Source organism: Clinocottus analis, unplaced genomic scaffold, assembly GCF_023055335.1.
Source record: "Clinocottus analis isolate CAN_PGR_092001 unplaced genomic scaffold, fCliAna1.0.p SCAF_16, whole genome shotgun sequence".
In the NCBI taxonomy this organism is placed as follows: Eukaryota; Metazoa; Chordata; class Actinopteri; order Perciformes; family Cottidae; genus Clinocottus; species Clinocottus analis.
In genome coordinates, this window is record NW_027175887.1 from 1,538,931 (window position 1) to 1,551,336 (window position 12,406).

The 12,406-nt window shown below is 42.7% G+C and overlaps 2 protein-coding genes across 2 annotated transcripts in view; both read right to left on the minus strand.

Moving 5' to 3' along the window:
- Positions 1 to 810: 810 nt before the first annotated feature.
- Positions 811 to 2,304, minus strand: coa3b (cytochrome C oxidase assembly factor 3b). Its single transcript, XM_068578629.1, has 2 exons — positions 2,076 to 2,304; positions 811 to 1,260 (listed from the first exon to the last, which is right to left on the minus strand). The coding sequence occupies exons 1-2, from the start codon at positions 2,242 to 2,244 to the stop codon at positions 1,154 to 1,156; spliced, it is 276 nt and encodes a 91-aa protein (XP_068434730.1). The 5' UTR covers positions 2,245 to 2,304; the 3' UTR covers positions 811 to 1,153.
- A 496-nt stretch (positions 2,305 to 2,800) lies between these two features.
- The window catches only part of LOC137786417 (beta-1,4 N-acetylgalactosaminyltransferase 2-like), a 19,115-nt gene continuing 9,509 nt past the window's right edge, over positions 2,801 to 12,406 (minus strand). The window contains exons 4-13 of the mRNA XM_068578303.1: positions 11,014 to 11,157; positions 10,200 to 10,306; positions 9,514 to 9,551; positions 6,876 to 6,942; positions 6,495 to 6,608; positions 6,215 to 6,301; positions 5,640 to 5,821; positions 4,894 to 5,037; positions 4,396 to 4,624; positions 2,801 to 4,304 (exon numbers count right to left, since the gene is read on the minus strand). Of these exons, the coding sequence (XP_068434404.1) occupies positions 4,108 to 4,304; positions 4,396 to 4,624; positions 4,894 to 5,037; positions 5,640 to 5,821; positions 6,215 to 6,301; positions 6,495 to 6,608; positions 6,876 to 6,942; positions 9,514 to 9,551; positions 10,200 to 10,306; positions 11,014 to 11,157 (1,309 nt within the window). The 3' untranslated portion in view covers positions 2,801 to 4,107. The remainder of the gene's footprint in view (positions 4,305 to 4,395; positions 4,625 to 4,893; positions 5,038 to 5,639; positions 5,822 to 6,214; positions 6,302 to 6,494; positions 6,609 to 6,875; positions 6,943 to 9,513; positions 9,552 to 10,199; positions 10,307 to 11,013; positions 11,158 to 12,406) is intronic.

Genomic DNA, 12,406 nt, shown 5'->3' on the forward strand with positions numbered 1-12,406 from the left:
CACACACACACACATCTACAGTAACAAACATGAATAAACCAAATGAGGTCAGCAAACTACTAGTAGCCTACAGATTGGATCTAACAGGATGTAACTGTTTCTTTGACTTCCTGTTTATTCTCTGAAGGACTGACAGTTTTTTTTTCCAGATTCCAGAGATTACATTGCATTATGGGAACCGCTTACCCTCTCCATGTTTGCGGGGCGCTGAAGCCGATCCCAGCTGACATCGGGCGAAGGCAGGGCTCACCCGTAGGCCGCCATTTTATCACACGGCACATATAGAGACAGACAACCAGTCGCACCCACATTCACACCGACGGGCAATTTAGAGTCTGCATGTCGATGATGGAGAACCCGGAGGGAACCCACGCTGACACAGGGAGAACCAGCAAAGTCCACAAGGGACCGCTCTGACCAGGAACCCAACCCGGGCCTCCTCTCGCTGGGAGGTGACAGTGCTAACTACGACACCACCGTGCCCCCCAGGTAGAGATGAAGATGAACATTTAGAAATGTTCCCTTTAATGGATTAGATATCAATTTGTTCCATTGAGAATTAATCAACATATGTTTGTAAAAGGCATTTGTAGCAGGTACATCATTTAGTTTCTTCTGATATGCAAGATGACAACACAAAAGATTAGTGAATTGAGTTTGGTGCAAAGTTCAGACAAGTTTCACATCTATTGCATGTTCTCCTGAGCTGTTGTGCTTCAAGGTTAATCCACCATTTCATTTGAAAACAACTGAAATGTATCAAATGAAGAATCACTTTGTTTCCCCCTGAATTGAATGACAAGGTACGACTCGGGAAGGAAATGTCTTTAATTTATTTAGGAATTATGGAGCTGCAAAATGCTTTTTTCCTCCTCAGTGTGTAGTAGGTTTATATTACAGCAGAAATGAGATCAGAATTCAACAATTTCAAAACATAAAAGGAGCAAAGCAATGTAATGTCTTCATGTGGCGTGTGAAGAGGAGTGCCAGGTGGTATGCCAGTTTACCGGCGAAAGATCAGGTTGAAAATGTGCCAAGTTTCCCTCTCAGCATGAGGATATGACTCATCACAGCCGGCGTGATGTCACCACATGGTCTACGGAGGCGACACGTGAAGGGAGCTGTGAGTCCAGCCGGTTCACGGTCGCTGTCATCAGGAGTTGGCGCTGGTCCTCGGCCCTCTGTTGACGTAGACCTTGACTTCATCATCCAGCTCCTCCATGATTTTCTCCTGTTTGACGGACAGGATGGTGTAGCTAACTGGACGACTGCAGGTCAAAGGAAAGCACTTTCTAGAAAACAGCTGTGCTCATTGTAGTTTACCTGATTGGGTGTGTCTTATTTTAATTGTCTTATTTCTTACATTTTATTGATTAAATCATGATTTGACTGGACACTGAGACCTAACCTATTGGGAATAAATAGGCAACTGTGAGTCATTTAGAGCTAGGAACAACTCACCATTGCTATGATTAGTAGACCTTTTTTTAAAATGTTTTTTTTAAATAACAGAGCTCTGCTATTAGATGCCAAGTCATAATTATGAGATAACGGTCTGCTATTCAATATGAGATACTAAGTTATAATTATGAGAAAGGTATTGATAGTAATGGTCTGCTGCTCATTATGAGATACTAAGTGATAATTATGAGATAGTTCTTGATAGTAATGGTCTGGTATTCATTATGAGATGCTTAGTCATAATTATAAGATACAAGATGCTAAGTCAAAATTATTAAATAGTATCATAATTATAGTATCTAACAATTATTTTAATAAGCTGCTAGTTAGTAATTTTAGTTAGTAAGCTGAGCTAGTCATAGTTATGAGATGCGAAGTCATTAATCTGAGTCATAATTAAGAGTATCATAATTATAGTATATTATATATTATGAGATATGAGATAAAAAGTCATAATTATGACAGTATCATCATCATAGCATCTCATAATTATAAAATAGTCATAGTTTTGAAATCATATCTCATGACAATGACTGACAGGATCTATATTTCTCCCTCACAGTGGCAGCAATGAGCGTCCATACGTATCGACAAGGGCGCAGGCGGAAGGATACACATGCCGAGCACAAAGGCGCCGATAGTCAGGCCGGTCAGCAAGTTCCGGCCGCGGAGCCGCGCCGCGTTTTGCTTCCAGTAGTCGAGCTCCTTCCGGCGGCGAAGCAGCTGCTGCTCCGCCGCCGTCGGTGCAGGTTTCGCGGATCCGACAGCTCCCTTCTCCGCCATGACTTGTTTTGGTAATCAGCTGCTTGTGAACCGGAAGCGGATCCTCTTGAAAGAAGAAGAAGAAGAAGAAGAAGGAGAAGAAGAAGGAGAAACAAAGTACGTACCGCCACCTAGCGCATACCGCCAGCTAGTGCGTGGGATCATTGAATGATACGGTTAGAAAGAAAGAGTTTTTAGACCACTTATAAACATAAGGTTAGCCGATAAAAAGCAAAAATAAAAAAAGGCAAACAGACCTTTTCTGGGTTGATGTAGTGCTGCATAAAGAGTACTGTTTAAGCCAATTACAGATAAAGACTAAAACACATTTAATCTGCTTGTGTCAGACCTAGCAGACATCTAAAACATGTCAGAAGTTCAAAATCAAGTTTATGAACAATTCTGAACACTTAGGTAAAGTCATAAAGTATCCAGACGATATAACTTGTATTGAGGTTGAGGGCTTAAATGACAAAGCAGCTCCAACAGACAAACACGTTTGGATTCAGACAAACAATACAAATGGTAAATCTATCAATATATCTTATTGAGAGAGAACACATCATACAAAGCAGCCTGGGGTAACACACACATTAAAGATGAAAGAAAAGCTTTAAAACAAAATATCAAAAAACTAGGGCTGGGCAAGTTAATGTGTTAACTTCTCAATCCATTACCGGCGTTAATTATTTGATCTTGCATTAACTGCATTTATTTTGATGTCGCATTGGGCCGGGCTCACTACTGATGCACACAGGTGCTGCATGTACATGTATGTTAACTTGCTGTTGCTCAAGTGTGCCGGTTATATTGTTCTGATAACAATACTTTAAAATAAAAGCGTGTAATACACTAGTTTTTTCTTCATTATAGAATTTGATGCATAATGCCATTAATCAGTTACATTTTTTCCACTTTGCCCAGCCCTAAAAAAACACACAGGGAATAAAGACAATAAACTAAATAAAACACATTATGCATTTGTGGCTTAGTGTATATTAAGAACCTTGAACATCTGAATGACTGACTCACACTGAACCTAAATGGCTAAACAATTTGGACGGGAGCCAACAATAAAAACAAAGAGGTATATAAAATACATGTATTTGATGAGGCGTAGGGTAATGTGACCCTCAATGTCTTCAAGTGGTCCTCTCGCTCAGTGGCTCTCAGCGGGTCTGACCATCACCCCTGAATGACAAGCCGCGACCCAAATGGAGGAACATCCTCAACTTCTCAAATGTATTTAATGAAAAGACGGTGCAGTTTGAACCTGAGATAGTACAGAATATGTATGCAACACAACAAGTTAAATGACAAACCAAAACCACCAGCTGGTGGCGCTAGAGAGGGAACTATTCCCCTTTTCCACTCAATTAGCTGCATTTTAATAAAAAACAGTGCATCTTCAGGACCTGAGGTATTACAACATGCATAACAAAAACCATTGGGTGTTCTTTCCACTTCGTTTGATGTAGTTTACCACTTGGGTGACATCTTGTAATTATCCATGAAGCACTGGGACCAGATCCTGTGCTGCCAGGGCCTCTCCATGCAAAAAAAAAACAATGGTGCCAAGTTGCATTGTTAACAATTCTCATCACAACCATATCTATAGCGAATGTTATATTCAGTAAACTGTTTAATTTAATTATCAAAAAAAAAAAAACAGTCTCCCCCACATTAGGAGGGTTTGACCTGACCTGGCACACGCTGCTGAAAACATGGAAGCGCAAAACAAGTTGGCTCCGCTTCGATGAAAAGTCCCTTCAAAATAAAACCGCAGGATAAAAAAAACCCTCCCCAACATATATAGATATATTTATTGTTTTCCCAGGCCCGCGACGCAGTGAGAACTGGTCCCGCCACTTGAGAATCACTGCTCTATCCATACTTGACACACTTGAGGTGGTTTTTGAAGAAGTGAAGCTGCAGTTTGAGCTCCACGTCCCTGGATGAAGGGTTTCGGAATTGGCTGTACTTGGCGTCGTCCTTGTTGTGGCTCGTTTTGGGCTGATGGCCGATGGACACGTGGTTGCACGAGGCAACCAGCAGGGAGCCCAGGCCGTCCATGAAGAACTCTGCAGTCAGAGGCAGACATTGTCCCCGTTAGAGCAACAGCAACTCAGAGAGTGGACTCACTGCCGCTTGGACTCCAAACTCTACACCTACCCGAGTGCGCCACCCTCTGGAGCTTCGGGTCAAATCCCACCTGCTGGACAGCGCGCGTTCGAGCCAGGAAGAAGTTGACCACTCCGCTTGCCAGAGAGCATTGTGGGTAACCAGAAAGTGAGTGGAACTTTCCTTCAGACTTTCTGTGCAGGCAGCCGCCATCCATTTCCTCTCCTTCCTCATAGATGAGAGAGAAATAAAACTGGTTCCCTTGCACGGCCCCGCCCACCTGACCAGAACAAAGAGACCGGGGAAACAATGGTTTAAATTGACAACCAGTACATTGTGTACTGACCTCTTGCCCACTGGGTTCGGGTGCATCAGAGCAGAAAAAAAAAGAAGAGTGATGTTTTGTTGCTGGACTCCTCCCCATCGTGGAGCTTAAATCAAATAAACCAAACTATTTTTGTCCTCTTCACTTTTTTTTTAAACCTTTTTTCCTAGAAATAATAAACACAAGCCCCCCGGCCCTTCAGACATGAGTCATTTCATTCTCACCATGTCGAGTTCGGGGAGCGCCTCCATCACCTCCACCAGCTTCTCTATCTTTGTCTCCTCCGTGAACACAAAGTCGTCGTCCACCCACAGGAAGTACTTGGTGGTGACCTGAGAGACAGCCAGGTTCCTGCCAGCAAACCAGCCCTGAGGGAGGAAACGCGCTTTTTTAATGTTCGTTTCAGGCGACATACAATGCACTGACAAATACTATAAAGAAAAACAAACGTTCCTCTGTGTAACCCAGTGGTTCTCAAACTTTTTCTGTCACGCTCCACTGTGGAGGAAGCAAAATGTTCGAGCCCCACCGCCCCGACAACATTAGAACAAAATGGTCCAACTTTTTGAGACTCCTCACCTCCCCACCTGTAATACCTCCACGCCCCACTAGAGGGTGGTGCCCCACAGCTTGAGAACCACTGGTGTAACCTCACTGGATCTAACATGAACAACAATGATGGCCAACTATACATTTTCAAAAGTCTACGGATACCTCGGAGGGTGCAACAAGCACATGAATATTGATTTCTGAACGTTCACGTCGGGATGAGTTTATTATAGTAAAAAAAACAATCAGCAGGAAGCCCTCGCATGAAGTTCAAGGTTCCCAAGTAAAAGCAATAGTCACTGTTGGAAGATCCATGGTCACCCAGAATGTGATCATGCCTTTCACCTGTGTGTGTGTGTGTGTGTGTGTGTGTGTGTGTGTGTGTGTGTGTGTGTGTGTGTGTGTGTGTGTGTGTGTGTACCTGTGCTGGAGGCATGATGTACTGTCTGACGTGTTCTGCAGTAATGTGCTCCGGTTCAAAGCTGTCATCTGCGACGATGACGTCTATGTCGCTATAGAAGCGCCGGATGCTACTCAGCAACACCTTGAGTTGCGCGTAGCGCAGGAACGTCTTGGTGACGACGGTGACGTGAGAGCTCACATCTGACCGAGAAAAGAGAAGAGAGAAGGCGGAAGAAGGGAAAACGTTCAAACACAATGTAGCAGGAATTGTCAGCATCGTTGAACAGGATGAAACCAGCTGGTGAGTCGTTGGAGCCGATCTCAGCTTTTATTTGGGTTCGAGAACAGGACGCTGTACTAGCTCTCAGTCACATGAACTCGGTGAACTGCAACAGTGACGCCTAACTAATAGGTAAACACAAAAGGAAATAATTCAAACATGCAAAAGATATACAATGCATTCTGGTGTCAGATATATAGTGTATTCATTCAAAAGTAACAGTAACTTGCATTGTGACAGGAAATGATGCCGCGAACAATTAACAGGCCAACGATTTGTAAGCCCCGAGACCAGCAGGATGAGTGTACACCTACTTGTTCCCATGTCGTACAGGACGGGGAGCAGAGGCTGGCTGATGGCGATGGGAAACACGGCTTTATGCTCCTCAAACTGGAAGGATGCTGAGTACAAACAAAGTATTCAAGTTTACTGTAGGAAACAAAACAAACTGGAACAAACTAATTTGACATTTACACAGAAACCTGTACAAAACATTAAAAAAATTGCAACTGAAATTTGAGCATTTCATTTCTGACTTTGTTAATGTAAAAAAGTTCTGTCTTCTAGCTCCGTTACGATTCCTCCGACGCATACCGAGGTCTCCAGTGTGTATGTGGTAGACCGTGCTGGTGTAGTTCACTTCAGCCAGCACGTGGTTGAGGGTCAGCTGGCTGATAGACTCAATAATCAGCGTGCTCTCCCCATCACCTGACAGAGAAAAGGACGTCACGACCAGAAACCAGAAATCAAGGACAATACTTTGAAGCCATCGATATGCTTTGTGACAAAGTTTAGTTCTATACGATAACCGTGCAGTTCAGCTGGCGAAGCCAACCAGCCACGCTCGTCTGGGAAAGGTCAAGCTGATCGACTAATGAGGCCGATTATATTTACATGCTGGGAGTTGACTGCAATGTGTGTATTGCGACTAAAAGGTACAGCAAACTATAGTTGGTTCTGACTTGGAAATCTCACCTTGGACCTTCACTCCTTCAGCGGTCGTGTTTGTGGTCAGGAGCCCTTTAAACACATGCAAGGACACCTAGAGTAGACACACGTGAATAAATTAAGTACGTACACATTCATGAAAAATGCTCAATTTCTAACCTGCATTTGGATATCACAGCTTCCCTCAGCACAATGCAAAACAAATGAAATATGAGAACAAGTAAATACAGCAGCATGTCTTAACGACAGAGTACATTTTGGAACAAGTAGAAAATCTGAAAAACAGAGCGTTTTGTTAAGATATCTCAACCCAGTAGTGTTAGGAAGGATTGTGGCGTTCAAGTCCTTAACCACCAAACGAAGAGAGCTCTGGCACCACTAACACAAATGCAACTTGCTTTGCACACTGTGTGTCGGAGATTTGTACTGGTGTTCGGTTTGAGGAGCTGAAATGAAGGGAAAAAGCTAAACATAATGCTGTTATGACTGCTGGAAATAATTTGAAACCAGGTTGTTAGAGTAATACAGACCTGTTGGCGCATACTTTGTACGGTAAAATTCAAATGATAAGCCACTACTTGTTTCCTCAACTTTGATGGGAGCAGTGGATGAAAAGTGGTGAGAAGTGTTTTACGAAAACCTTCACGGAGGTCATCCGAGCTGCCAGAAGAATATCACAAGAACTCATGCCTCTAGTGAGAAAATAATGCTTTTTATCAAACATGTGCTCAAAGATGTGCATTGGCCGGTGTTGCGCAGCCTGCTGCATAATTGTAATCTTTTGGTCTCCAGTGGCGAGGAGCAAGGAGAGGTGACAGCATGGGGAAAAGTGAAGAAATCAACAATCAACGGATTCAAAAAAGCTGAAATATTGTGTGCACCCCTAGACGCCGAACCACCCAGAACCTCGAATTAGCATGCCCCAAATTTGTCCAACAGTGAATACGAGTCCGATCCGCAAAAGGATGAAGCAGTTTTGTTTCAGTTCAACTCGGATGCAGAGGACAAAGACTTCTGTGGCTTTGGCGGGGACAATAACGATGATCAATGAAACGTGATTGTGCAGTGTATCTCTGATCCAACAGGGTTATTTTTGCATTGCTTGGTTGTTCGGTTATTTTCTGATGGTCGTTTCGAGAGTTTGTCAGGTAATCTAATCTCAACAGCGGCTTATACACCTTTTTGATTTTGTATCGAGTAGATGCGTTTTTTAAACGGGTACGCTTTGTCATTGAATTTCACAATATATCGGTCACCCAAATGCCTGCATACTCTACTATTGTTATTCATTATTACCTACGCAAGAAGGATTAAATAGGGTAACCAGATGTCCTCTTTTTTTCCGGACATGTCCTCTTTTTGAGACCTAAAAAATGCGTCCGGCAGGGATTCCAAAAACGTCCGGGATTTTGCCTCGTTGGATATTTTGTTTCTCCGAGTCTTTCACAAACTAGTTATTACGCCCTTACAAGTTTTGGAAACGGTGTCTTACGTTTCACCTTCTTGCGTGAGCTCTGACGGTAGAGAGAACTGTCATTGGTCGACCGATCTCAGGGTTGCCAGATTCACAATAATTATCCTCCAAATACAACCATTTTGAGTCTTTGGTACAATACTACCCCCCGACGAAGTGTCCTCTTTTTCACAGACTAAAATCTGGTCACCCTAGATTATGAGATCGCCTCTTTCTCTGTCCACTGCTTCAGCTCACTTGTGTTGTTTGGAAAGGTGCGTTTTGCTAACCGCTAACAGAACTACCACCTTTCTAGTTGACACTGAGCACACTAGCATTGTATTTGTCGTACTTACAATATGCTTGTGTAAAATGTGCGTTTTTGACTTGCTGCCAATATGGTACGTTGGTACAAATAGAGAGGCATCGTGGTTGTTTTACGTCTATAGAAGTGCACACACTCTTAAGGTTAGGATAGGTCCCCACACCACTGCCACAAAAACAGATCAGACAATCTGAGAAAGCCAAGACAGGCCCTGCCGTCTGTGCAGGAAAGAGCAGAAGGGTCACTGCAATGGGCTCAATGTGTGCAGCTAACTAAATTTGCATGAACAAGGTGGTCCGCTGCACCACCGCCCTTACTGTCAAAAACATCTCTCAGCTAATGTTTTTCCTAACTGTGAGAGAGTTGAGAGGATTGTTGGATGCATTGGACCTGGACTGAGCCTAAAGTACATTGCAGAATGTTGCCACTTTAAATGGTGGTGTGACCAAGCCAATTATTTAATTTATTCTCAGTCGCATTCTGCAATGGTTTCAATTTTGACAATTGTGAAAATGAGATTATTACAAGTCTATGGGGCAGTAAATATTATTGTAAACAAAAATACTTTCAAATGTTTGGAATAAAATTAAAATAATGTATTAAATTCACAAAACAAATGATATAATAGCTTCTAAAATCAAACCCAGGTGCATCTTTTGCAGCAGTTTCAGGGCCTGAACTCCCTCGTTTAGTAAAGTATAACAACAAGATGGCTGCAGCAGAACGATACAACAAAAAATGCATCTGCCTTTGCAATATGCGCACAAGCCAAATAGTATGCCAAATTCACTGTATTGTGAATGCAGCCATCTTGTTTGAACCGTCTATCAGGTTGATCTGGGTGAGAATGATCAGTCGATCTGTTGCATCTATGGGATCACACCAACCTTGTAGCTGCTTCTTTGTCCTGCATCCAATGCTAAACCTGAAATCAAAATGACCTCAAGCTTTCATACTTATACAGGACACACATTCATCTCAGCTTACTGCCTCGTTACTATGTTCACTCTAACCTGGCTTTTGCAGCGTCTAAACCTGAACAAATATTTAAAAAAAGGGTGAAAAGGATAGTTATTTCACTGCAGTTTGCACATATCTAAATCCAATTAAGTATTATGTCTTCTTCTGATACAAAGAGCAAATTGCACTTGGCTGCAAAACTTAATGGGCAGTATGTTTGTGCTGTGTTATTAAAAGCTCAATACCTTTTGTGATTGGGACATTGACATGGGGCGGGTAGCGTTGAGTATGTTGCACATTGCATCGTGCTACCAGCATCTGCAGTTCATTCTTTGTGATTTTGCCCATCAGTAACACCTCTTTCAGTTTGCCATGTCTCATTTGTTGTGGTTTCGTTTACTGCTCATTACTATTCAGTTAGCATACATTTTCTATCGGCAGGGAAACCTCGGACTTTCTCTTTGGAGTGCCAGTTTCCTGAATGGTACAACATTGCTTTTCAACGCATTTTCTAATGGCCAATGACTTCCTTATTGTGTTTAACTGTAGTGTAATGTAAAAACCTTTCAAATTGATAAAAAATACTCTAAGCCTTATATTGAGTGTAGCATACCTGGTATGAGAGTGGAGGTCAAAGGCAGTACTTTAAAACCCTGAGTGGGATACCGCAGGGGAGAGTTAGGTAAAGCAAACAGCAGTGTGGACAATACAGACGTGGTCCTGTTGAGGAGAAAGGAAAAGGTGGGAGGGTGATGGGGAGGGGTTGTGCAAACAATTATCACCAATGTGACTATATACAGATAATAGGAGAAAGAAGTAAGGGAGAGTTGCTCAACTCAGATATTTTTTTAAAAGTTTACAGTTTACAGACATGTGCAAGCAACAGTAAAACTACTAACAGGTCATATTCAAATTGATTTGGTGGCTGTGTGCCTCCCAGACAATGGGTTTTCCACTTTAAATTCTAGGGTATACAGGTGTAGTAGTCATATTGTATGAGTAATGATGAAAATGGAGATTTGTAAAATCAAGTTAACAGAGCATCTCCATGGGAAAATGGTAAAAAAAAAAAAGAAAAAAAAAAAAAGACTTTAATGGTGGAAACCACAGGTCAGAGATGGAAAATTCATAACCTGTAGCTAAAAAGGACATGTTCACAATGATTCAAGTCAGTCTTAAATCAACAGTTTACAACTGGCCGTAGTGTACCGTCAGTGGATACAATGGGGAACAAAATCCACAGTTCTCACCTGATGCAAACCTTACTTTATTTAAGGCTCCGAGTTGTCTTTATCTTTCTGTTTGCAGTACAGGAATAGGAATAACACATTTTAAAAAAGGCAGTAACTTTGGAAGATATCCACATGACTTGACCAGTTTCTCCACTTTCATTGAACTCTCCAAGCATTCACCAATGCAGCCACTACCTGGCTTTGTGTTGATAGAGCTCCTTAGCGCGGCGCTTCACCAGCTCCTCATATTGATCCTTTGGGACGTGTTCTCTGAGGAGCGTAGAGCCAGCAGCACAGGTGCATGGACCAGGTGGAGTCGGATGAGTCGGAGGTGGCAACCTGGAATGGTGGGGGAAACTTTGAATATTGTCACTTAACAATTCCTATGACGTCCCACATTGCTTTAGGACTTGCAATGAATTACCATCTCCGACCCATTGCAATGTTCCATTCACGTTGGTACACCCAGTCGGAGATGGCGTCCTGGGGAGACAAACCTGAACAACTTGTCTCATGACGGACGGGCTAATGGGACCGCCACAAGGAACAGACCCTGCATTTGCGTATGCACCGGCTGATTCAGAAAACAGTTTGTGGGTTTGCCGTGCGATTCAAAATATAAGAGGCAGTAAAACTCAATGGATTTCCCGCCTTTCTCTCGGTAACCAGCTTCATCTGTGCCTGTGAAATGGACTTTAAGTTCTTATTTTTATGAAAAATGAATACAACGTTGTACCTTTTACATTTAGCTGAAGCTTTCATTTAAAGCGACTTCCATTTACACTATATACACCGTGGACACTCTGGGTCAAGTGTCCTGATCATGGACACAACATGAACTTGCGGAGCCCATCTCTCAGCGCATTACTCAGTGGAAGACCATTATCGGAGGCCATCAACATTGGACAGAGGAGTCTGTGTGGATTAAACACATTTAAACAGATGTTCTACAATCATCTTCAACATTAAGCTGTGTGACGACCCTCCCACTCTGTACCTGGGACCCGGCTTATCAGAATCAGCTTTAATGGCCGTGTACATTTTCATATACATGGAATTTGACGCCGGATTCTGCTCTTCATACTTCTTTTCTTTTTAGTACGGCTTCCTGGTGGGAGGAGCTGGGACAATCCGCCTCCGAAGGCGTAACAAGGCGACACCAGTGGGAGTGACTGTGTGGATTGTTTGCACCTGAGAATAAACAGGTTTTGTGTTGGAGATCCAGCTGCGAGCCTGGTGGTAACAGCTGGAAGAGGCAGTTTCCTGCCTATGTCTTCTGGGTCATATTTCAAGCGGGGGTCTAATTAGGCTCTAAATATCGCTTTGCACATGCTCAGCAAGCTTCTTCAACTACTGTATTCTAATGAACACAATCATATAATTTATTGAGAACATCAGCAGTAATGCATTGATTGACCAATGAGAGCGACGGTTTGCTTCTCATCAACTACAAGCGTTGACCTTTTTGACCTCTCAGATGGTCTCCTGTGCTTTTAGTGTCCATAACCCAACCAATCACAATCAGAGCTTTTGTTTGAGATTCATATGAACGCTCTGTCAGAAGTTTGAAAATTTTTAAATTTGGAGG

What these genes read in the sequence shown, in the direction of transcription:
- coa3b (XM_068578629.1), bottom strand. Translation starts at nt 2,244, where the DNA reads ATGGCGGAGAAGGGAGCTGTCGGATCCGCGAAACCTGCACCGACGGCG. An exon ending in CGCCTTTGTGCTCGGCATGT is followed by an intron (nt 1,261 to 2,075) that starts GTATCCTTCCGC and finishes GCAGTCGTCCAG; the next exon opens with TTAGCTACACCATCCTGTCC.